Source organism: Leuciscus leuciscus (assembly GCF_965113295.1).
Source record: "Leuciscus leuciscus genome assembly, chromosome: 13".
NCBI lineage: Eukaryota > Metazoa > Chordata > Actinopteri > Cypriniformes > Leuciscidae > Leuciscus > Leuciscus leuciscus.
In genome coordinates, this window is record NC_138737.1 from 36,168,151 (window position 1) to 36,191,639 (window position 23,489).

Here is a 23,489-nt window from a genome sequence, read left to right on the forward strand (position 1 = left end):
ATGAGCCAAATAATGAGAAAGAACCAAATTGCTTACCACAGCTATGCAGACGACACACAGCTGTACTTAGCCCTTTCGCCTAACGATTACAGCCCCATTGACTCCCTGTGCCGATGCATTGATGAGGTCAACAGTTGGATGTGCCAAAACTTTCTTCAGTTAAACAAAGACAAAACTGAAGTCATTACGTTTGGAAACAAAGATGAAGTTCTCAAGGTGAACGCATACCTTCACTCTAGGGGTCAAACAACTAAAAATCAAGTCAGGAATCTTGGTGTGACACTAGAGTCAGACCTTAGTTTCAGTAGTCATGTCAAAGCAATAACTAAATCAGCATACTATCATCTCAAAAATATTGCAAGAATTAGATGCTTTGTTTCCAGACAAAACTTAGAGAAACTTGTGCATGCTTTCATCACCAGCAGGGTGGATTATTGTAATGGACTGGCCTTCCCCAAAAGACCATAAGACAGTTGCAGCTCATACAGAACGCTGCCGCCAGGATTCTGAGCAGAACCAGGAAATATGAACATATCACACCAGTCCTCAGGTCTTTACACTGGCTCCCAGTTAGATTTAGGATTGATTTTAAAGTATTATTACTGGTATATAAATCATTCAATGGCCTAGGACCTCAATACATTGCAGATATGCTCACTGAATATAAACCCAACAGATCACTCAGATCATTAGGATCATATCAGCTAGAAATACCAAGGGTTCACTCTAAGCATGGCGAGTCTGCTTTTAGCTATTATGCTGGAACCAGCTTCCAGAAGAGATCAGATGTGCTCCTACAGTGGTCACATTCAAATCCAGACTCAAAACACTTCTGTTTAGCTGTGCATTTACTGAATGAGCACTGTGCCGCTGTTCGTCCGACTGTTTGTTTTGCTTTCAAAAGTAAGCTCAATGATCAAACTATAGGCAAGGTGACAGAGAGGGTTTTAATTATGGTCAGCAGGGCATTTAGCCCGTAACTGTAAATGCCCACTCAGAAGGTGTAAAAGAAAGTGATAATGTGAAAGTGACGTGTATTAATGTGGGTTTGAAAGTAGAACAGTATTTAAATGACGATATTAAAGTTTTCATCTGAGAAAGAATGTGAACGTGTGAGTAAATGAGGGAGAAAAGAAAGTTAAAGGAAAGTTGATAGATGGAAGTCGTAAGAAGATTGAAGGTTAAAAAAAGGTTGAAAGATTTAAGTCTTAAGGGAATCCTTTTGAAGGAAAGATCTATAATAATATTCTTTTTTTATTTTTATAAGTACTGTATTTTATTTTATTTTTCTAAACTGTTTTAATTATTCTTATTTCTTTTTATTATTTTAATTTCTTCTATGTAAAGCACTTTGAATTGCCATTGTGTATGAAATGTGCTATATAAATAAACTTGCCTTGCCTTGCCTATCTTACCTTGTGAGTATCCTGGCAAGAGTATTGTCTAGAGAAAGTTCTGATTCTGTATTTGCTGTTGGTTTATCGTCTAGTTATCTGTCAAGTCTTAGTTTAGTTTAGTCACTCCTTGTCCTGTCCATGTTTTGCCCCCTTGTGGGTTTTGTTTTCCCTGTTTTTTGTCCATAAATAAACTGTGTGTCAAGCATCATGTCTGCGCTTGGGTTCATCCTCAAATTCATGACAGAAACAAGGGTGTGATCATCAGATTTAAAGTTGGAGTAATTTGTGCTGTTTTCCAGTTAGTAGGAAAGATAGAAAGTCTGATACAAAAATACAAAACTACAGTTGTTTAATCATGTATTAATTTAGGGCACAACATATCGCCGGCGTCGTGTCGTCTCTTCCCAGGCGTCGCGTCTTCTCTTCCCAGGCGTCGTCTCGTCGTCTCTTCCCAGGCGTCGTCTCGTCGTCTCTTCCCAGGCGTCGAGTCGTCTCTTCCCAGGTGTCGAGTCGTCTCTTCCCAGGCGTCGAGTCGTCTCTTCCCAGGCGTCGAGTCGTCTCTTCCCAGGCGTCGTCTCGTCGTCTCTTCCCAGGTGTCGCGTCGTCTCTTCCCAGGCGTCGTCTCGTCGTCTCTTCCCAGGTGTCGCGTCGTCTCTTCAACTGTAGAATAAAAGGTAAGTATTATGTGAATGCTTGGCTAAAGAGATGTGTCTTTAATCTAGTTTTAAACTGGGACAGCGAGTCTGAGCCTCGAACAATATCAGGAAGGCCATTCCAGAGTTTAGGAGCTAAATGTGAAAATGGAGCTGTCCGAGTTTCATCCGAGTTTCACTACAATAGCTTTTAAAGATTTTGATGAGCTATCATTCCAGTCAAGGTTGATATCGCCCAGAATGACAAGCTCCTTTGATGTAACAGATTTAATTATGTCAGAAAGCTGAGATAGATAAGAACTTTCACTGACATTAGGGGGTTTGCAGGTGACAATAATGGTAATTGCATGTTGAGGTGTAAAATGTACGATCAGTTTTAATGTTTCAGTTTCGGTTTCAAACTTTGATATTAAGTGTGCATATTTCCGACTCACATAGAAGGCCACTCCGCCGCCGGTCTTGCTAATGCGATCTTTACGATACAATTCATAAAAGAATCTGGAATATTAGGAGTTAACCATGATTCAGAGATTGCCATTACATGTGCTTTCGACTGCGCAAGCAAGATTTTAAATTCGTCTAGTTTGGGAACAAGGCTTCGGGTGTTTAAATGGCAAATCTTAAAGCCTCTGGTGCTACCGAGTTGACTTAAATTAGTTGGACTTTTTCTTGGATGAGGTCTTCTTCTTTGTACTATAACTGTTTTGACTAAAGGGCTAGAAGAAGATACTTCAGAGGGTAAGATCGGAAAAAATGGGGGAGTAAAGATAATCGGGGTTGGAAATCTAGAATGGGGAAAATATTTGCGAGTTATCGGTAAAAACATACGCTGTGGTTGCGGTACAGCGGTAAGAAATCTGGTATAGTTTGCAAATTATGCATATAGTCCCCACAAATGCAATATGCCTAAAGTTGTCAAAAAAGTATTTGAGTCAGGCCCGGGATTTAGCTCAACATTTCCAATAAACAGGAGAATAGTTATTAAAAGTCTTGATGCACTTAAAACGTATTTAGACTTATTTTAATTTTCATCAGAGTCATTTGCTTTAACATCAGTTACCCACCGGTGAAAAATAATAGTTTGGATGGAGAAAGACAATGGCTGATGAGAAGCTGGTTGGCCAGAGTTTTTAAACACAAACCTCTTGTCAGAGCATTGTAGGTTGCTAACCGGTGAACTAGTCCGCTGACGGCCGGGTACGTGGTAGTCGGACACACCCGCGCAGAGCAGCCGCCTGTGAGCTGTGATTTCCTATCCAATACAAAGATGATATGAACAAGTCAACTCATGAATGATTTCTTAGAGCTAGAACAGAATTGAATTCTGCTTGGTTCACTGATTCTGTTATTCTCCTGTTTACTACAGTGAAGCCGCTTTAAAACAATCTGTATAGTATCAAGCGCTATATAAATGAAGGTGACTTGACTATAACAAGAACATTACAATGAACACACATTTGAAAATCTCACTACAAATAATCCAGAATTTAAGACAACATATAATAATCCTTCTCTGCCTGTTACATTTCCTCACACCTGAAACTGATGGAGTGAATCTCCTGAACTTCTCCAATCTACTGTAGACCATTACTAATCCATTCATGTTGTAACATCTGCTCTAACGTCGGGCGTTTAGTCGGATCCCGCGCTAGACACTGGCTAATCAGATCCCTGCATTCTGTACAATAAGGAGAGAGCTGGTTAGTCATGACCATGTGACCTGGCATTTTTGAAAACAGCATCTAAAACATGATTAATATACTGTAAAATGTTCCTTATCGTTAGTTTAAAAGTGAAGTATGTCGTTTCTACGACACTAGTGGCAGCGAGTGGAATAAATGACAAAATAAAGCATATTTTCAAAAATATATATATTTTTTACATATATTACATATTTTCTTGCAAAGGCCCCTTCTTCCGTGCATCGCGTCTTCCCCGACTCAAACATCACAAACGCAGCTCTTACTGGTTCATGTGAAGGCATGTTTCAGGTCCAACATATTAGTAATAATTTCAGCTGTGTTGCGCTTGTCTTTATGAAAATGTGCCTTTCCGCATCACAATGCTCTGTTCACTTTGACGTGTTCATGAGCTGTTTAATCTTTGAAGGAATAAATGCAGTGAATTTTGGCTTTCACTTCTGTCACTAAAGCGGCATTTCTTTTCCCACGGCTCTCGCGCCAAACTCTCGCTATACGTTGAGCTATATATAAAACATCTTACATACTTCACCTTTAACTGTTTCTGTACAAAGCCTTTGCTTTATGTGTGTGTTTATCAATGTTATCAATATTATTCACTCACCTTTGGATAATTTGGGGTTCTTAAATGTAACTTTGGCTCGTGTGATTTCCGTTCTATTGTGAAAAGGAGAACATCCGTTCACCATCTTGTACAGCAACACTCCTAGAGACCAGACATTTGCTGGGACGGCGTGGAATCGAGGCTCTGTCAAGACTTCAGGTGGGCAGTAATCCTGAACTCCTGGAAGAAAGACATTTGCACATTGTTGAGGTTTTTTTTTTAAAGCATCAAATAATTAGTAAGTCACTACATTCAGGTTTCCACACTCCCAGAATGCTCACCAATGTATATTTTGCTGTCGTAGCCATCGCTACTAAACAGCTGACCGCAGCCAAAGTCTATCAGCTTGACCTGTAGCGGGGCTTTCTTCAACAGGAAATTCTGCGCATGAATGTCATTATGGAAAACGCCACGATGGATGCAGTGTTGCACTGCCAGCACAGCCTGTCTCATGATGTCCCATGCTGTTGCTTCAGACAAATGATGAAAACGAGTGATGAGGTCCAGCAAGTTCTCGTAGGGTTTGGGATACTCCATAACCAGAGTGAAACCTCTAGGATCTTCAAACCACTCGTATAGCTGTATGACGAAGGGGCTTATGGGTTCTTGCCTCATCATCATCAGCAGCGCCACTTCAGTAACGAGAGGTTTGGGATTCCCAGGCTAGAGAGAAGTAGCAGATGGAAGGTTAGCTGGGTAAAAATCTGAAGAAAACCTATCATTTTGAAATGTACTTTTCTTTGATCTTTTTAGATGTGTTCAAAAGTTATTTTGGTGCCTCTAGGCTTATTTGTTGATCACATTTACACCTAATGCTTCCTACGGCCAGTGTTGTGCCTGAACGCGTTCATTGAACGATACACGCATCACACACGACCAGCATCGGCCAATAGTGAGCCTACGTGTGACGTACAACCCAGATGCGCTGCGCTGTTACACTACGTGAATTCATTCAGGCCCACACAGACGAAAATTAATACTTGAATAAAGTCGTTATTTTTGTTGTTTTTTTGCGCGCAAAAAGTATTCTCGTCGCTTGATAAGCTTGTGGTTGAGCCACTGTAGTCATGTGGAATATTTTAACTTTTCTGGGCTGGCAAGTTTCGATCCCATTGAAGCCTATGGATGAGTGAGCCAGCTCTCAGATTTCATCACAAATATCTTAATTTGTGTTCCGAAGATGAACGAAAGTCTTACGGGGTTGGAACAACATGAGGGTGAGTGATTACTGACAGAATTTTAATTTTTGGGTGAACTAACCCTTTAATATGTAGTGGAAAAAACACCCAATCTGGCAACACCAGCCACCAGTGTCTACTGACTCTCTTGTTCGATCTCGTTCATCAAAATGAACAAATCTTTTTTCGAGTCATTTCATTCATTTAATGGGCTTTAAATGTTATACTATTAACTGGCAAATTCCCAGAACACATCCACCTACGCAATCTTGATCATATTCTGAATTAAGAAATCATTATAATGCAGTCAAAAATCGTTTACAGGGAACATAAATAATTACTTTACCTTCCGAGTCTTTCGTTCATTTGTCACGTGACAAACGCAATGAATGGATCGTTCATGAACGACTCATCACTTACGTTACAAATCAAAACGAAAAGCAGCAAGGAGGCGTCGTATGATCATTTAAACAAGTTTTATGACAAGGTCGGTGAGGATGGGAAAAATCTGACGCATAGCTTCAGTGTTAAAACTGATAAAATAATTGTCTGTGGTTCTATATGGGCTGTGGCAATCATTTTGAAAAATTATATCTCGCAGCAACATGGAAAAAAAGACCTACGAACTAGTTCATTTTTGGAACTGTGAACTCAGAGTAAAATTTTGAGTATGAACTGAACTAGTTCATTTTAAAATTGTGAACTGAACTTTGAACTAGTTCATGTAGAAAGTGAACTTTCCCAACACTGCCTACAGGTGTATTAACTACAGTAATCTGCACTTAAACAACTCAATACACATTCAGATTTTGGCCAACTTACAATATTAAGATAACGATCGTTGTCTATCTTGCGTATCCGCTTGATGGCAACCTGCAAAACAAAAACCCAGTTTCAATAACATTAACAGTATTCAAGCACCTGACCTTGCACTAAGTATTAAACCATCTGTACATTGTTTTAAATGTGTTTTGCAAGAGCAAAATGTTTGTACAATTAAGTAAGATTGACCTTTTTGCCATCAAATCTGCGTGTTCCCAGGTACACCATGCCAAATCCTCCGGATCCAATCATCTCTCCCACGTTATAGAGAGACTCAAAGGACTCTGAAAAACAAACAGAAAAATATGAGACAATTATTAGCTTGCTAGATCCATTGTTTGTTTTGTTTTTTTTAAATATCAGTGCTGGTCGAGAAAATAATATTATAATGGGGGAAATAATTGTAATATTCTCTAAAAACAAGCCTTACTTTGAGTGGAAAACAAGATAATACTGTTTAAAATAATAGAAGAATAAGAAATAATGATTTGAAAAGAATTGAAAAGAAAAAACAATTGAAAACAACTATTAGACACACACATGTCAAATTAAGCAATGATATAATGACATAACTTACATTTTACTGTTAAATTCTTATCTGTAATGTTACAAATCTAAAGTAATGGGATTTTTCACACTATCCCCCTGACTTCTGCTTAATGCCTGCATAAATGTCCCAACATCTTATTTCAATTCACAATATTAATAATTATAGTCATTTTATTTCACAATTATCTCGATTACGAGGGCAGAGCCTGGTGATTCCGTGTCAACGATAAAGTTATTTTTCTTATTTTATCTGATCTTTTATTAAAAAGAAAACATACATTCCCAGGCTTCATTTGACCAACTCTGGCACATGTGTCTCAGTTCTGGGAATGGCAAAGATCATATGGGCCATATCTTAAAATATATTTATATTATATTAAGCATTGACTTTTATTAAATGCATAGCAATGTCTTATTTATAACATAACCGACTCTGTAATGCTCGGCACGACAGCCATTTTGACCAATATTCCAACACATTCGAGGACCATACAAATATATATATATATTTATATATTTATACATTTTAGAAATATATATTTATACTAAATATACCATCTGAAGACTCTGTTGGCTCGACAGGAACTTGACCCGGCAGCGGAGGACACAGAAACCCTTCGAGGTTGTTGGACCTGGACAAACCTGAGGATGACGTGAAGCCCAGAGAAGAATCTGTGGAAACAGCTCTCCAGAATCCTGAGGATGGAACATTTCAGACATCAAAAACTGTTTATGTTTTATATATTTTTTATAATATTAATAATCAGTCAGTGGTCACATCAAATTGTTACTTTGGTTTCACTTTATTTTGGTCCCTTTAAGATATTCGGTTGACTATAAGTAACACTGCACCTACAAGCCTACTAACTCTCATTAGAGTATTAGTAGAGTATTAGTAGACTGGTAGGGTTAGGGTTAGAATAAGTTGACATGTAGTTGTAAAGTTACTTGTAGTCAGTAGAGTGTCTGTTGGAGGAGCATCACAATAAGAGAGTCTACTAATGCTCTAATGAGAGTTAGTCGACATGTAGTTGCAAAGTTACTTATAGTCGACAGAATGTTCAAAAGGGACCATCAAAATAAAGTATTACCGTTACTTTAGTTGGTTCAACTTTCTATTTTCAATGACAAATCAGCCATTGAAAATAGAAATAGAAACTAAGCCATTACATCTTTATTAAAAGCCTATTCTGACCTCTGAGAGAGTGTTCAGATGAAGTGGACGGACGTCCACAATCTGGGTTCTGCTTCGCCCTCGTCCCGTGAGCCTGACCCGTGGACACAGAAAACTCAGAAGACAGAGATGTTAATGATCCGGGAAGATCCTGGATCTGTGTCTGGGTCGGGTGCGGATTGAGGTTGTCGGACCTGGACAAACCCTGTTGGTTTGGGCTCTCCAATCCATCGACGCTGTTCGAGTCTCGGCTGCTCAGACTCAACGAATCTCTACATCTCCTCTCAACATGGACCTCAGAGAGGAATGAACCTGAGGATGACGAGAATGACTGGTGAAATACACATTCGAGGAGCATACAAATATATATTTATATACATTTTAAAAATGTGTTTTACAGGGGTTGGGCTTGGCCCCTTAGTTCCAGTGGAAGGAACTCCTAATACTTCAGTATAAGAAAACATTTTGGACAATAAGTGTCAAACAATGAAGATAAATCTTTCTCATGCTATTTGTATATTATTATGAGATTCTTTTTTCATAATTTTTGTTATGTCACACCATAAGACACATTTACAGTACAGTTCAGTAAAAATGTAACAAAAAGAAAAACAGAAAGAATTCTCAACCATCAGACTTCACTACATAAATATATGGGTTTTTAAAATGGTGTTTAACAAAACAAACAAACAAAACATTTAAATGCATATTTGAGGAGCCAACAGGAGTAGAGAAGGAAAAATGAAGACTAACACCAGAAACATCAGGCTGAAATGGCCATGAATTATGCCTACTGTAAATATACAAATATGCAAATATAACTACATTTAAAAATAAACTATAGCACAGAAATACATCAAATAAAAATAAAATATCCATTTAAAGAATCTTAAAAGACTTCAGTCTTTTGATTTCTGATCTTCTGCAAATCAAAGTTACTTTACGTGATGTCAGAGTATGAGAATTATAGCCTAGTAGAAAAGTAGAAAATAACAGATGGCAGAAATTTCATGAAACAAAGGTAATAATGACTCACTGTCATCCAGATCACAACTGGAGGCATCTGGCACAGGCGGCAGCTCAGGATCCACAGGATCTGCATGCTGTGTTTTCTTAATCTTGGATGGACCTGGCACACACAGATCTTCACAGACCTGGCCTGGCAGGCACATCATCATCTCATGATCCACAGGATTTCTGTCCGGCGTTTGCTTCATCTTGGAGGGACCTGGCATAAAAGAAGATGTGTTTTTATCTCAAAATATCTTAAAGAACAGTGGAGTATATTGCAATTATCAGATTTACCAATTGTTATAATTTCCATTTATGCTGGTCAATTATAAACAATAGGTAAAATTGAACTGCTAGCAAAAATTGAAGCGAATTTGGTGGGGCCGAGGGGCCGCTGCTGCAAATATGTGGGTGGCTCGTCCCCTAACAGATCTCACTCCAAACTCTTGATACAACTTGAGAGCTCTGTATAAACCTCTAATAAACTACTCAATAATGAGTGTGTGATGTGAACGAGTGTGAACTCTATGACTGAAATGAGCACAGCATGATCACAAATCAATCGCGCTGCCTTATGAGTCTCAGAAATCAGAGCTTTATCAATAACAGCCGATCAAATAAAATACTTGAAAATACTACATACTGCACATTTTCTACTTTTCTTTTGACAAGAGCCTAATCTCAACTACAAGCTACTGAATCACACACATTCACACTACTTGAAGAGTCTATTTAAACTTTTTAAACCACTATATGAAACACAAATGAGTGTGAACTATAGGCTATGAATGAAACCAACCAGCCGCGCTGCCGTCTCTCTGTGCGTCTCTCAGAAATCACTTGTCAAGAGCCTAATCTCAACTATAAGATACTGAATCACACACATTCACACTACTTGATGTGTCTATTTAAATGTTTTAAACCTTGTACTATACAGTATGATAGTATATGTTTGATGTCGCAGTCTCTCCCAGAGCTGGAAAACGTTACGGCCTATTCGTTATAATTAGTTTTTTTTATTTAACATGTATTATTGTTTTAAGTGGAAGATATTTTATATTTTGTTATAATTACAATAAAAATGTTATCATGTTATAATTAAAAAAGTGTTTTACAAATTATAGCCTACAAGGCATATTTGTTAAAACTATGACAGGAACCCAAACACATCCATGCCCAGGGCACAACCATGACATAATCCGTTCCTACACTACATAAACACTATATGAAAATAAGTGTCTAACAATGAAAATAAATATCTCTCATGCTATTTGTATTAGGAGTATTATTTTTCTTCGTTTTTTTTATGTCACACCATAAGACACATTTACAGTACATAGTGTTGCTTTCGTCAACGAAAATTATGACGAAATATTGTCGTCAACGAACCGTTATCACCTGACGAAAACGAGACGAGAAGTCTATTCTATATTCTTAAAAGCTTTTTCTATCAATTGAAATGTCTCCTTTAATAAAGTTTAAAAATAATGAAAAAAAATGTAAAAGACAATTATTAGCTTGCTAGATCCAGTGCTGGTCGAGAAAATAATATTATAATGGGGGGAAATAATATTAATATTCTCTAAAAACAAGCCTTATTTTGAGTGGAAACCAAGATAATACTGTTGAAAATAATGTTGGAGATAATAATGATTTACCATGATTTGGCTTGACGCCGGAGTGATCTGGAGTGGGTGATGATGGTTCAGGCATAAAAGGCTCCACAACAGTCACAGCATCACTGGAAGAGCTGCTGAAAACACCCTTCCAGAGCTTATGGAAACGACCAGGTTCCTTCATACGTTCTGGAGCTTTTTCTGAAATGAAGAAAAAACAAATGAAAACAACTATTAAACCCATCTCTGACGTCAAATTAAGCAATGACATAATGATATAACTTATATTTTACTATTCAAATCTTATCTGTAAAGTTACAAATCTAAAGTAATGGGAATTGTTCACGCTATCCACCTGACTTCTGCTTAATGCCTGCATAAATGTCCCAACATATTATTTCACAATATTAATAGTAATTTTATTCCACTATTATCACGATTACGAGGTGATTCCGATTCAACGCTAAAGTTATTTTTCTTATTTTATCTGATCTTTAATTAAAAAGAAAACATACATTTCCAGGCTTCATTTGGCCAACTCTGGCACATGTGGCTCAGTTCTTGTAATGGTAAAGATCATATGGGCCATATCTAAATATATATATATATTTATATTTTATTAAACACTGACATTTATTATGCATAGCAATGTCTTATTTATGACATAACCGACTCTGTAATGCTCGGCACGACAGCCATTTTGACAATTTTGCATGTTTTTGACAACTCAAGAGAAATAAGTGGTGAAATTGAATTCTTTTCTGGATCGTATGCTGTCTGTGAAGCGGCTTTCTGTGCGTGTGTTTCTGGTGTGTGTCAGACAGCCATCGAGCTCATGCCTTATTGAGAACGTTTTGCTAACATTCCCATTCAATTAAGAAAACATTATTTCTAAATGTTCCCTGAACGTTCAAAACGTCCAGTTTTTTTTTACGTTTCAAAAATGTTTTATCTTGGTTAAAGGAACATTCTATTTTATAATTTTTCATTATGGGAACGTTACTTTTGAATGTTCTCGGAATGTTCCGAAAATGTCAGATGAATGTTGGAAAAAATTGTTTTCACTTTATTTTGGTCCCTTTAAGACATTCTATGAGTCTATAGGGGAATTATCACCCTACGTCACACGGCGTCACGCAGGTTCTACTGCGCATGTCGGGACCAAAAGTGATCAAAAAAATATGCGGAGAACATTACGAAAATTAAATATAAAATGTTTAAATCGAGCTATTAGTATTATTCTTATCCGTATCCGTGTAAGGATCAGCTGTTAAACGGGTCTTTCTGCAACCACGATATGCGCACGCATCCCGGATGTTTACAAACCTATAATTGGTCTATAAGTAACACTGCACATGTCTACTAACTCTCATTAGAGTATTAGTAGACCGTTAGGGTTAGAATAAGTTGACATGTAGTTGAAAAGTTACTTATATTCAGTAGAGTGTCTGTTGCTAGATCCATTGTTTTATTTAAAAAATGTCAGCGCTGGTCGAGAAAATAATATTATAATGGGGGAAATAATTTTAATATTCTGTAAAAACAAGCCTTATTTTGAGTGGAAAACAAGATAATACTGTTTAAAATAATGTTGGAGAAATAATGATTTACCATTATTTGGCTTGACGCCGGAGTGATCTGGAGAAGGTGACGATGGTTCAGTCACAGCACTACCGGAACAGCAGCTGAAAACACCCTTCGTAGCCTTCCAGATCCTGAGCCAAAGACGTTCGGGAGCTTTCTCTGAAATGAAGAAAAAACTAATGAAAACAACTATTAGACCCATCTCTGACATCAAATTAAGCAATGACATAATGATATAACTTACATTTTACTATTCAAATGCTCCTCCCAACAGACATTCAGTTGTCTACAAGTAAAATTGCACCTACATGTCTACTAACTCTCATTAGAGTATTACAGGGTACCTGCACAATTTTTAAAGTCAAATTTAAGGCTTTTTAAGACCTTTTTAAGACCTGAAGAAATCAAAATGAATACCGTACATTAGGGGTGCGCAATATTGACAAAAATATGTCTCGATATTTTCAACGTTTTGTCGATAATAATTAGATGATATTTTAAAATTATTTAATGATTTACTGTACAGTTTTTTAATGTTTTAATTAAAGAATACTTTAAATATGAAACTAAAACCACCAGTAGGTGGCGGCAATTCACTGTCTTAATAAGCGAGTTGTTGGAGTCATTTATTCAACCGATTTGTTCAAACCATAGATATTATATAGAGACTAGATGCCCTATTGGCCGCTGGGCACTGAGAAATGCGGCCGCCATCTTAAACCGGTCGTGTTCCTAGTTTCGTTGTGTGGCAGCAGTGAAGATGCTAGAGCACTGTGGAGTATTTTCCTGTTCTAATCGACGGACCATCGCAAATAGGGCCCGGGGGATTACTTTTAACATTACCGTACTATTGGTTGTATTTTGTGAATAGAATATTACCAGATAATTGAGAAGGAGCAAGGATCTTTGATATTACTGTACTGATATCGTAGCCAGCTAACGTTAGCTAGGCAATGTTTACTGCACCAGCTGGTGTTCACCTGACATGGAGAGGTGGGGTAAAGTAATAATTACAAGAGCTTCTCGGTTATTTTAGTCCCGTCCGAATGTGCATCTCAGTAATCATTTCGGACAATGTCAGTAAAGATTACGGCGACTTTTACCTTCTGTAAAAAGGTCCAGGAAAATTACCTCAGGTAACGTTAACGTTTATAAACGTGCGAATAGACCCTCTGTAAATCAAGTAATTTCGTGTTTAAAAGTAGTTTCCTGTGGTTTTTCAAGTATTGAGACGCTTGAAAAGGCATTCAGTTGCGTGTTTTCTCCCTCCCTCAACTCAAGTGTTTTCCACATACCATTCAGAGCAGAAAGAAGTTCGAAAGCACTTGTAAGAGGCACGAAACTTACTTTTACCGCAATCCAATCTTAAGTTAATTCATACATTGTTCGACCGGACATAACTGTTTTATATATATATATATAAATATAGGTTATTTGTGTTTGCGCACGTGATATCAGGAAGCAATGTAAATGTAAAACACACACGTTTCTTCAACTTATTAAAATATCTTACTTTACTGTAACTATCTGTTTCTGCTTCTTTATCATATTTATAGTGTGTGATTTATAAAATAGCTTATATCCTACATCACATATTTTTATTTTAGACGTCTGGTCACTTTATATCTTATATCAGAATATTATATTACTGTTAAGCCTACTATGAATATTAAAATACGCCGAACCATGTGTCCTGTATAATAGACATGAATGACCTTTGCAGCAAACAAACCCGCGTGAAAATCAGTTCGGTATTCAGTGAGATATGATTAATTAAATGCGCTGACAGCTCATTGCACCTGCCATACAGATTACACTGAGTGGAGCGAGTGACCGGTCTAAGATGGCGGCCCCACGGCTCGCCCGCGCCAGTAGGCAGTAGCGGTCGATAGGGCGTCTATCTATATGAAGTCTATGGTTCAAATGGCTGATTCATTCGGAAAACAAGTGATTGTTCATTGAATCGTTAAAATGATTCGTTCAAAACGCGGATTTCAGTAAAAAACAAATCTGTCTGTTGGACTACGGCTTCATTATGAAATTCTCGTCGGCGATATAAAGTGAAAATTGACAATATTGTGTCCAAAAAGTAACTCACAATGTTAACTTTATTGTTAATTTAACTGTTGTATAAAATAAATAGCACATTTGCAATTGTGCAAAGGAAAACGGCACTCTTGATCATGTGATATTCTAATATAACAACATAATATGATATTAATATAAGACAAAAACTAATTTGGGGACATCTATAACTGCACTTACACATCACGCAGTGAAAGCAAGCCTGAGAGACAAACGCGATGTCAGCTCGCACTCGCAGTGCCTCGTACATAGTTAAAACAATGATTAAAATATCATCATAGTTCATAGACAATATTGCACACTCCTAAGCACATAAAGAATTAACTTACAATCGAACTGACATTTACTCGTTTTCTTCTCTCCTCTCGCGTGCAGGAGACAGATAGGCTAATATACTGCCTTAAGTGACGCGAATTGTCACGTGAACAAGCAAATCCACAAAGATGACAAAGATAGAAATAAAAATAATAATACGTAGGCCTACGCTAATTAGATAGTTTTAATTTCGAAAGCATATAGATAAGTCTAAGTCAAAGTGTCATTTTTAAAATTTAAGACCTTTCATAAGTAAAAATAAGACTTTTTAAGACTTTTTATGGCCTTAAAAAAAAAAAAATGGAATTTAAGACCTTTTAAGACTTTTTAAGGATCCGCGGGGACCCTGTTTTAGTAGAGTATTAGTAGACTGGTAGGGTTAGAATAAGTTGACATGTAGTTGAAAAGTTACTTGTTGTCAGTACAAGTGTCTGTTGGTGGAGCATTACAATAAAGAGTTTGCAGATATTAAGGAGAGAGTCTACCGATGCTCTAATGAGAGTTAGTCGACATGTAGTTGCAAAGTTACGTATAGTCGACAGAATGTTCAAAAGGGACCATCAAAATAAAGTGTTATCGTTACTTTAGTTGGTTTAGTTGACAAATCAGCCATTGAAAATAGAAATAGAAACTAAGCCATTACATCTTTATTAAAAGCCTATTCTGACCTCTGCGAGAGTGGTTAGATGAAGTGGACGGACGTCCAACATCTGGGTTCTGCTTCGCCCTCGTCCCGTGAGCCTGACCTGTGGACACAGAAACAGAAAACTCAGAAGACAGAGATGGTAAATATCCAGGACGATCCTGGCTCTGGGTCGGGTCTGGCAGCGGCAGAGGTGGACAGTAACAAAGTACATTTATTTGAGTACTGTACTGAAGTACACTTTTTGAGTATCTGTACTTTACTTGAGTACAATTTTTTCTGGAAACATTTTACTTTAACTTCACTACATTTGAAAGACAAGTATCATACTTTTTACTCCACTAACGTTACATTTCTGTCAAGGTCCTTGAGTAGAAAGTAGTTGGATTCTGACATCAATCTGACTTTCATTTTCAATGTTGGGTTTGGTCTTTTAAATGCTCATTTTGTCATTGTTTTGGAGCACACTAGCTTATAACAGTGGCTGACATATTCATCCTAAAAGCCAAAAATCTTTAAATAGGGCACTATTTGAGGGAACAGCCCGAAACTATTGTGGACGTTATTGAGAGCACTTATTCAATCTCACATTCAATCCCACTACAGGACCTGTGATCTAGAAATAAATTATATATTGATATGAGGGTGGGTAGGTAGGCAGGCATAGATTCAGAGGCATAAGGTACTGTAAGTATTACAAACAATAATAAAACAATGCATTGACATTTACTTTTTACTTTTGATACTTAAGTACTTTTAAAAACAAGTACTTCTGTACTTTTACTCAAGTAAAAATCAGTCTTTTCAACTTTTACTTGTAACTGAGTAATATTTGACCAGAAGTATCTGTAACTTACTTTCACTCAAGTAAGGAAATTGTGTAACTTACTTTGTCCATCTCTGGGCAGCGGATCCTGATCACGGTCATCAGAATCGGGCCTCCAAACCTCCTGACCAGCCGTCTGACCGAAAGCAGCTCTCCTGAATCTCCAGTGCTCTTAGGATGGAATATTTCACATATCACATAACGTTAGTTTAATCATAATAATCAATAATCAATGTCTGTGCGGTCAATTACAGATTTTTACTTCAGTTAAGTTACTCAAATTCAATTCAAGTTTATTTCACATGCAATGAATCAAATAAATGGGATCAAATGTGATCAGTCAGTCATTGTAGCGTTACAACACACCATAACAAATAAATTAAAAATTAAAGCACTCACTTCCTCTTTCGCCCATCATGAAATTACGAGCCATCGCCAACCTCCTCCAAACTGCAATAAAATCGGTACAAACAAAATACAAGACAATACAATACAATACAATACTATAGAAATCTCCTCAGAAATAACGTTACTCCCCTGAAAAAAAATATCAAACAAAAGTATTATCAGAAATTATATGAATTATATAATATAATTAAATTATATATCCTTTTTCAAAAAGGATATATCCTCCGATGTCCTTCAAGAATATAAGTCTCCTCTCAGCAATCCAGAAAAGCTTCAAAGTAGCAAGTTTCGGCCAGAAAATTCTCCGCAAAAGTCAGTCTGTTAATTCGCCTCGTCTCTCAACCAACAGACAGCGGTCGATCGTTGAGCAGAGAGATACATGCAGATCGCAGAATTCATAAAACGCGTCGCCATAGCAACTAACATTTGAATCATAACATGCACGCACGCCCAGACAGCGACCGGTTCGAGTGTAAATATATATGCAGTCAGAATTCATAACCTACATAGCAACTAAAATTCGAACCACGCATGCACGCGCACATCGACTCTGATTTATTAAATTATTGCAACCTTAATGTTGACGTTTTCTTTAATATGATTTTCATTCTTTCAGACCAGTTTTATTATTAAAACCCGTGGAAAATGTGCGCAAAAAGGCACAAGAGAGAATAAATCGGACATCATATAAATTAATAATTAAATTGGCCCTTTTCCGCATATATATCAAGGCCAATCAGATTTCAGTATCACAAATACACCATCCAACCGGTTAGTAGTAGTGGTGAAGAAATCCAAATTATTTTTGAATTCTCTATTAAAATTGTTCACAATTGCTACCCAGTTGAGTTAACTATAAACGTGCTAAATTTGCTCTGCAAGTGAACGTCGTCTTGTGGTGCCATCTTATATATTTTTTTAATAATATTTATTATCAATGTCAGTGGTCTGGTCACTTCAAATTGTTACGTTGGTTTCACTTTGTTTTGGTCCATTTAAAAAACGGCCTAAGCGAATGTTATATTTGTTTTTTTTTCTGATTCATCACATTACAATAAAATCAACTGTATTTAGATGGGAAAATGATTCTCATCTGTTTCATTTCATTAGCCTCCAGACTTGCTTAAAAAAAAACAAAAAAACAGAACCATTAAAGCTATTTTTGTGACAGTAACGTCATATAATATATAATATTATAATATTGAAAGTATTGATTTTAGAAATATATCTTATTACGTATGGTATACATAACATATTGTGCTTTTTATTTATTTAGTTAAATTACAAACATTTCAAGTAGCCTACAATGCAACAAAAAACAAAATGAATACAAGGCACTGTAAATACAATTCAAAATGTATAAACCAAAGAATAACAACAACAACTAAAGTATAAATGTACATGATAATAATAAAATAAATAATAAATACAGAAATTAAAGTTTATAATATCAGGGCAGTTATATGTATTTGAAAAGCTTTAAAATTTGTATTGTTTTTATAAGCTTTTTGTTTTATGATCTCATGTTTAAAAGATATTCTAAGTATATTGTGAGATCAGTGTTATAAAAGGTAATATAGGAGGGTTTCTTTTGAGTAATTTTTGTCTTATGGATATAAAACTTCGCCACAATAATTAAAAGATTAATGATATAATTTTGTTTTTCAGAAAAAGAATTCACAAATCTAATGACTAGGCAATTTTAAATATTAATATTACACATATTAATTCCATTGGCTGGTCCAGCAACCAATCGCATTGCATCTCGCGTGGGCCGAGGTTCCGTATCTGCTTTACTTTTCGAAATGGATGATCCCCATGGAGGGAGAACCTGGATTTGTAAAGTTGGGACGGTTGTTTTATTCTCAACGATATGAAAAGTGTTGCCACTCCCATTTATTGCACATGTTCCCCCGAAATTATATTGCACGACCCGTAAATATGCAGGCAAACGCGGTTGCCTACTATATCAGTCGAGCCAATAGTGCGGCAAGATACTGAAATAGGATTATTATTAACCAATCAGATGTAGCTTATTTAGAACAGCTGTTACACGTATGATTCAGCTTTTGGACACGAGCAGCAGCTGCGGCGGCAGCAAATTGATCATCGCCAAGGACATTATTTCTGTGATTGTAAGTATTCATTTAATTAGAATATGATATCTATATAAAATGTTTGTTTTGTACGCTGTGTTGTTAAGCGTCTCGTTAGTGTCGTTTTAACCCTTGTATGGTGTTCGGGTCTGTAGGACCCGGTTTCATTTTTTATCAAGAGAAAAATTACACGATTCATTATTTTTTCAAACTCAGACTCATTGGTCTTGGCTCATTTTCTGTGAAGAATATATATCTGCAGGGTTGCCAACTCTCACGCATCTCGCGTGACAGTCACGCATTCAGCCTCAATCTCACGCTCTCACGCTCAACAAAGAAATCTCACGCAAAAATAGACATTCTTCTGTGCTCTATTTTTTTTTCACTCATGTGCACTAAATTTCAGAATTACTATAAACAATTCAGGCTCTTAACTACTGGATGGACCACTAGTTATGGCGCAAATTAGTTAAAAATCTCCCAGAACCTAGAGCGAGCACGCATGCGAGACTGTCGTCCAAACCAACCGATAGCGCGCCGCGCGCGCACGCACGGCAGAGAGGGAAAGTCTTACAACTGCGCATTTTATCAGTTGCGGCGCCTTCATCTATAGTCTACACTGCAGCACGACGTATATTCACATCAAATGTGAACGCAGAGGAACGGGACACTGCAGTTCACAAAAGTTCATTATTTGCATGTGCTTTAAAGCCTTGCCGGTTAAACATGTCATTCGCTGCTGATGCGCTGTTCAAATATGCGCTTTACTGAGCGCGTACACTCGACGCGCACATGCACTAAAAGCCTGTTACTGGACTAAGTTATCTTGTGAGTCTAATATTGCGCTAATACTGTCAAATACAGACATTGTTTACATAAACAAAGTTGGTTATGTCTAAAGTGAAAGCAAACAGAGAAAATTAATTAAAATCTGCTTGCAATATATATATGCGTGTATATTAGACGCGTCGCGTGCAGTTCTTACAGAGACAGTAGCCCTAATAATAAACATGCTGCCGCTTGTCCTTAAAGAGATAGTTCACCCAAAACCAAACAGTTGCTGGTCCCCATTGACATACATAGTAGGAAAAAAATATACTATGGAAGTCACTGGGGTACATCAACTGTTTGGTTACTGACATTCTTTCAAATAACGTTTATTTTCAACAGAAGAAAGAAACTTATTCAGGTTTAAAACAACTTAAGAGAGTAAATTATGACTTTTTGGGGGGAGAACTATGCCGTTAATGTTAATAAAACAACAAAACACACAGAGGAAATCATTCACTGCTCTTGACTGAGAACTTTAAGTCTGTTGTGTTTTATTTTCATATTTGTCCATTTAATTACTTTCTTCAATTCTACTGTTAAATACACCTATAGCTGAAAAAATAAAGCACTGTTTATTTCATTTGTATATTAAGTTGTGTATGTGTAATATGTATCTCTGTTCTTAATTTTTAATAACAAAGAAAATAGTGACAAAGATTTTAGCTTCGCCACTTTGACCTAAATGTCTGCCATTCTTTTTTATTTTATATTTTGTTACCTATATTTTGTTATAAGGCTTTGTTTTTAAAATAGGGACATTAGTTTGGCTGTAATGCTCAGTCACATGCAAAATAGTAAAACCAACATGAAAAAGAATCATGATAAAATCGTGATTTTTTCTGAAAAACAAAACAAAAATTGTGATATTATTGCCATATCGCCCACCCCAGGTGTAAAAAAGTGCCTAGATGTGCTTAGATGCTAAAAATGTGTTATTATTGATCATTATATCACACTACAATTAAACATAATGAAACATTAATTTGAATTGAAATTGTTTTATTAGCTTAGCTAATATTATTTATTAGCTTTTTCTAGAGATTGCAGTCATGCATGACATGGTGAAAAATGACTTGAAATAATACTGAAAATAGGTTAAGATGAATGTTAAAGGTGTGCCCCCTAAAAGCACAAGTGGCCCCTGCCTGCCCCATCCCCCCCCCCCCCCCCCCCCCCCCAGTTAGCCCCCCGTCGGAGAAGTCTCACTCCGAGCTAAACTGAAAAGTTGGCAACCCTGTATCTGAACACATTTTCAATGACCACACCCCACACACACACACACACACACACACACACACACACACACACACACACACACACACACACACACAGGCTGTCCGGCTAGACCCGGGGCTAATAAAAGTGTGGAAATTGTAGGTCCTGTGTACCTTTACTCTGTCCTCCTCCTGTCAGAGCATAATATTGTTATTGTGTGTGTGTGTGTGTTGTATATGGTTTATGAGGACACAAATGTGTATAATGACATGGGTATTACAACGTAAACATGGTTTATGAGGACATATGTGTCCTTCTAAACCAAACGGCTTAAAAAACATACTAAATCTGTGATTGGTAGGTTTAGGGGTAGGGTTAGTGTAGGGGGATAGATTATACAGTTTGTACATTAGAAAAACCATTACGCCTATGGAGAGTCCTCATAAACCACATATCTGTGTGTGTGTGTGTGTGTGTGTGTGTGTGTGTGAGAGAGAGAGAGAGAGATTGTAAGTGTGAGTGCAAGAGTGAGTTCTGTGTTTCTTAAAGGGATACTCCACCGAAAAATGAAAATTCTGTCATCATATACTCACCCTCATGTTGTTTCAAACCTGTATGAATTTCTTTCTTTTGCTGAACAGAAAGGAAGATATCTAGAAGAATGTGAGTAACCAGACAGTTTTAGATACCATTGACTTCCATAGTAAGAAAAAGATATACTATGGAAGTCAATGGTATCTAAAACTGTCTGGTTACTGATATTCTTCTAGATATCTTCCTTTCTGTTCAGCAAAAGAAAGAAATTCATACAGGTTTGAAACAACATGAGGGTGAATATATGATGACAGAATTTTCATTTTTCGGTGGAGTATCCCTTTAAAGGGTCAGTAAGAAGCCAATATTCTAACCGGAGAGCTAAGAGCTCAAGTTAGAACTGCATGTAATAGAAACAAAATTATAAGTATAACTATCAAACATAGTATTTTGGTTATTTAACTTTAAAATATATATTTTATTGTATATATTTTATTGTATTTTGGTTATTCAGGGTGGCCGCGGGTCCTTAAAAAGTCTTAAATAAAATGTTCCTAATAAAAGGCCTTAAAGTATTAAAATGTCTTAAATTCATTTTCGATAGGTCTTAAATATTTCTGGTCACATTACCGCTAAAATTTCTCCAGTCTGACGGACCTAATGTCCGTCAAATAACCAGTGAAGCATCGAATCGCGAGAATGATTCAGATTTTATTACTTAAACAGCTATTGATAATGATAATGTAGGCTTTTTCTGGTAACGCTGTTGAGGCTCGCTCTGCTTGTCTTTGTGATAGATTTTATAGTAAGAAATCAAAACAAATGAGCATAACGGCACACATAAAAAAGCTCACAGAAGAAACATACTGAGGTAAAAATTCTAAATGTTGATTTTTTTTAATTTTTTTTATAACATGTGATATAGTTAAGTAACATAACATGACGGGAGCTATTTTGCTGAATATTCTCACGATTGCAAATGTTACATTGATTTTAGTTCAATAAACAAGTAGTTAATATTAAATTATTTCAATTACTTAGGTTAAATATTACATATACGTATGCAATATAATGTGTATTTCCATCACTTAAATTTGGTCTTAAATTTAATTCAAAGTGGCATTAAAAAGGTCTTAAAAAGTCTTAAATTTAACTTGTTTATATCTGTAGACACCCTGTATTAACTGGCCGGAATTTTGAAGTCGGTAGCGGAGTCCTGCCTTCAATTCAGCGTTTCTAAAGAATCACTGGTATGTGTTAATCATTTTTATAATCGACTGTATGTTATTTGTCATATATGATGTATATTGTGCTCTTCCCAAACTGATGGCCTGATCTAATTCACCAGTGCTGCCGATTTCGCACACTTTTGGGTGCTTTTGTCAATGCTGTTGTTAACTAGCGGTGTCCTGCCTATTCAATCCAGCGTTTCTAAAGAGTCACTGGTGTGTATTAACGACACACTGACGGGAATATTGTTCTTTGTGTTGTTCACTGTATCGCTTGTTTATACAAAGGGTTTGTTACCGCCGGCGCTCTCTGGAAGACTACATTACCCATCACTGCCTAGAACTACAGCAAACTACGGCAACTCAAATAGCTCAAAATACACACCAGGTTTAGTTTTTTTTTTTTTTTTTTTGTGGTGACTCTCCCTGCATTCCAAATGACATAATGTTATGTATTTTATATATTGTGAATACATTTATTATAAATTCATTCATTAATAAATGATTTAAGTAATAATTGATGTGCTGTATTATAAATTTTTGAAGTAGAAATCCGTTTTGAAAGTTCAAAACACTGATAATTACAATAACTAGGTTTCCTGAAATAAATATTGTTTAAATATTGCTTAGGTACAAAGACTTGGACTTGGCCTTTAGGGACTTGTGAACATGTCTGGTATTTATCATTTTTATAATCAACTATGTTTTTTCATATCAAATGAGATGTTTGCTCATTATGTATTTACAGTAGTTGAGGAGTTCAGAGAGAGATGGCCTGCCGACTGCACCTTTTCTAAAGGATGAGGTAAACCATTTAATAGCAACTGTCAATATTAATAATTATTCTAATAATTATTTCTAAATATCTTCAAATGCATCATATTTTTGCCAGCGATGAAGATCTTTATTAGTTGAACGTATGCTGTCTGTGAATGAATGATTCCACAGGACGATATATTCGATTTCATACATTTTACAACCAAACAGATTATTACTAGAAAGTATGACATTACCCGTTT

General features: G+C 36.5%; 1 protein-coding gene and 1 long non-coding RNA gene across 2 annotated transcripts; one reads left to right on the forward strand and one right to left on the reverse strand.

Moving 5' to 3' along the window:
* Positions 1 to 3,228: 3,228 nt before the first annotated feature.
* LOC309513401 (serine/threonine-protein kinase pim-3-like) lies at positions 3,229 to 7,614 on the reverse strand (the record flags this gene model as incomplete). The annotated part of the gene is made up of 6 exons (XM_082189195.1): positions 3,229 to 3,302; positions 4,355 to 4,534; positions 4,636 to 5,017; positions 6,355 to 6,405; positions 6,544 to 6,638; positions 7,536 to 7,614. The coding sequence occupies 6 exons, from the start codon at positions 7,612 to 7,614 to the stop codon at positions 3,229 to 3,231; spliced, it is 861 nt and encodes a 286-aa protein (XP_082045321.1).
* Positions 7,615 to 22,346: 14,732 nt separating this feature from the next.
* Positions 22,347 to 23,277, forward strand: LOC309513106. The gene is made up of 3 exons (XR_014211306.1): positions 22,347 to 22,491; positions 22,759 to 22,858; positions 23,222 to 23,277. It is a non-coding gene; the product is annotated as an uncharacterized lncRNA (long non-coding RNA).
* Positions 23,278 to 23,489: the final 212 nt, after the last annotated feature.